The sequence below is a fragment of the Crocuta crocuta genome, unplaced genomic scaffold (assembly GCF_008692635.1).
Source record: "Crocuta crocuta isolate KB4526 unplaced genomic scaffold, BGI_CrCroc_1.0 scaffold72, whole genome shotgun sequence".
Lineage (NCBI taxonomy): Eukaryota > Metazoa > Chordata > Mammalia > Carnivora > Hyaenidae > Crocuta > Crocuta crocuta.
In genome coordinates, this window is record NW_027529427.1 from 6402035 (window position 1) to 6405031 (window position 2997).

General features: G+C 60.8%; 1 protein-coding gene across 1 annotated transcript in view; it reads left to right on the forward strand.

The window, feature by feature from the left end:
* Positions 1 to 2997, forward strand: part of IQSEC3 (IQ motif and Sec7 domain ArfGEF 3) — a 109661-nt gene that overhangs the window by 104105 nt on the left and 2559 nt on the right. The window contains 1 exon segment of the mRNA XM_077759026.1: positions 2669 to 2991. Coding sequence (XP_077615152.1) covers positions 2669 to 2991 — 323 coding nt within the window.

The window sequence follows — 2997 nt, forward strand, 5'->3', positions numbered from 1 at the left end:
GCAGGGTTGAGTCATCTTAGGGATTTCCCTGGGGGTTGGGGAGCAGGTAAACCTGAAGACTGTTCATGTGGGAGGGGGGTGCTCATCCTCAAGCCACGTAGCTGCAGAAGCTAGTCCTTGCCGGGCCCCCAAGTGTCACGTAGGAGGCATTCAGTGGCCCTTACAAACTTTGCTGGGGCCCAACCCTCCCCCACTGCTCCCCTCACACCCCAGTGAGACCCCCTCACTGCTCGGCCAGGCCTCCAGGGACTACTGGCTTCTCATGCAGATGCCTCCTTTCCCAGCCCCACCCCAAGCTGGAGGAGCTCCCACTTAGAGGTCTGAGGGAGGAGCCTGCCCACCAGGGTGCCCCAGGGGAGCCCCGTTTCCTTCCTCTTTCCCCCACGGCCCCCCACCCCTCACACATCTGTGTCTGGAGGAGGCACCTTGCACGGAGGAGCTTCCCGCCCCAGCAGCTGACAAGCCCCCAGGGTGGGTATTCCATCCCCTGCCCCCTCTTCTCCCCATCCTCCTGCGGCTGCCCATTCTCTAGCCTTGCAGATAAGCACACACAGTGACCAGCCTTCCGGTTTGTTCTACCGGCTCTGCCCGCGCCTTAGCCTGACCTGCCCAGGGAGGACGAGCGATGTGATGGCCCGCTCTCCCCCCACCCACGCCACCAGAGGGCCATGTGGCTATCTGCAAGGCTGCCCCCCGCCCAGCCGGCCCCAGGGCCCCGCCAGCCCTGCCCCCCTGCACAGAGGGCAGCCTCGCTGCTCCCGGCCTCCCAGCTGGGCCCCAAGCTCTCTCACCCTCTGCCCTCTCTCGTCATTGCCCGGCCGAGCCCCTCTGGCAGGCGCTTCTCCATCTTCTCTGAGCTGTTCTGACCTGCTACTCATGTTCCATCTCCCCCCTCTCTCTCTCTTTTTCTCTCTCTTTTCTCTCCCCGTCATCAGCAGGGAGGTGAGACGGGGGTCGAAATGAATGTTTTGCTGTCTCTTCCTGCTTCTCACTTACCATTAAAGATAAGGGCCCCACTCTGGGGCGGAGATGAGGGAGGTGCGGACAGTTAAGGGGATCGGGAAGTGAGAAGTGAAGAGGAGGCGAGGATGAGCCAGGAGCTGTGGGCTGCGGGGGTGGGGAGGGTCCTGGCAGCTGGCAGAGAGGAGAAGGAAGGCTCAGCGGGTCTGGAGCAGGGCAGCCAGACTTGGGCTATAAAGTCTGGGGGAGCAGGAGAGCAGAAAGCCTGCGCCCACTGTTCAGGCCACTTTTCTGCTGGGGCGTAACTCAGAATACATGCAGGTAGGGAAAGGAGCTGGTGCCTTCCGGCAGCCGTGGGCAGAGGCCTTCTGCCAGAATGAGGACCTCAGAGGGCCCCACAGAAGGAAGGTGGGCCCCAGCAATGCCCTGTGGCTGTCCTGTGTCCTGGAAGGGGGCTGAGGGATTCAGGCGCTCCTTCATTTCACTGGGAGGAATTTCAGGCCTGGAAAATGCTGCCGAGGTTGGAGATTGAGAGCGAAGAGCAAAGCCTGCAATGTGCCCAGCAGCGCAGGGCTTGTGGATATTGAATGGGCAGGGCTTGGGGAACTGTGAAAAGGGAAGCAGCCCATGGGGAGCGCACAGGCCCAGGAAAGGGTCCTAGAGATTGCACCTTCTGCCCATAATAGGATCTGCCGGTTCAGGTCTCTGAGAGTTTTGAGCTGAGCCATCTTGGTCTAAGCCTGGCGATCAAGGCCACTCCGCTACAGCCTCGATTTCACCCTCTGTGCTCTGAGCAGCCCTTCCTGGGTGACGGTGCCCAAGGGCAGGCAGTAGGATGCATCCTCAGAGTGAAGGTCTCAGCCAGTCCAGAAGGCCCGGTGTCAGAAGGGGATTGTGGCATGTCGCACCTACAGGCTAGGGAGCTGGAGGGTGAGGAATTAAACCCGCCTCCCAGAAGGCTCTAGCTCCCTTCCTCCCATTTCCTCAACTTCCCTTTGCTAGCAAGAGGAGGTCAGGCTGGTTCACAGTGACTTCCAGGGACTGAGAGAGGGGGTGGAGATGAGAGTTCTTTCTGGGTACCCTCTCCTGCAGCGGGACACACTTAACCAGGACGCACACTCTGGCCTTGGCTGTCTGAGCTGCTTTCCAATGCATGGTTTTGGCCTTGGGGATCAGGACAGCATAGGTCCAGATCACCCACTGGGGGGTACCCTGGCACTCTGGGTTTGGGCGCCTTTGTAATTCGACGGAGCCAGTGAAACTTCTCCTTTAACAAAGTGGGTGGGAGGAGGGGGCTTGAAAGGCTCAAAGATGACTGTCCCTCAACACAGCTCTGGGAGGCAGGGAGAGGCCAAAGACCATTACCCCTGTTTTCCAAGCTCAGAGGCAGGACAGAGGGAGGCAGAGAGAGGTTGACCTGTGAAATGTGACTGCAGAGTTCTGCAGAACCCTAGGGGCCGCTGGTCCAGGTGCCCATCTCACAGGTGAGGAGACAGGCTCTCCCGTCCCCACCCAGGTCAGCACTTCTGTTCAGTCAGGTTTCCTCCAGGTGGATGGAGACATGGCGAGCGGGTCAAGGTGAGGGCGGGGAGCACCCTAGGGGCACCGGAGACAAGAAAGGTGGGGAGGGAGGCTCAGGGTAGCCAGTCCCAGCAGCTGGGAATTAGTCTTGTAACATTTCATGCTTCTCTGGCTGTTTCTAAACTAGGTGTCAATTCACAACAGGCTTCAAACGTCTCAGCACAACCCCGGGCTGGGGGCCGAGAGGGGAGCGCCGGCGCCACCACCAGACCCGCAGCCTAGCCCCTTGAGGGAGCAGCCCCCGCCACTGCCGCCGCTGCCACCCACACCCCCCGGGACCCTGGTGCAGTGCCAGCAAATTGTCAAGGTCATTGTCCTGGACAAGCCCTGCTTGGCCCGCATGGAGCCCCTGCTGAGCCAGGCCCTCTCCTGCTACGCCTCGTCCTCCTCCGACTCCTGTGGCTCCACACCCCTGGGTGGCCCAGGTTCCCCTGTCAAGGTCATCCACCAGCCTCA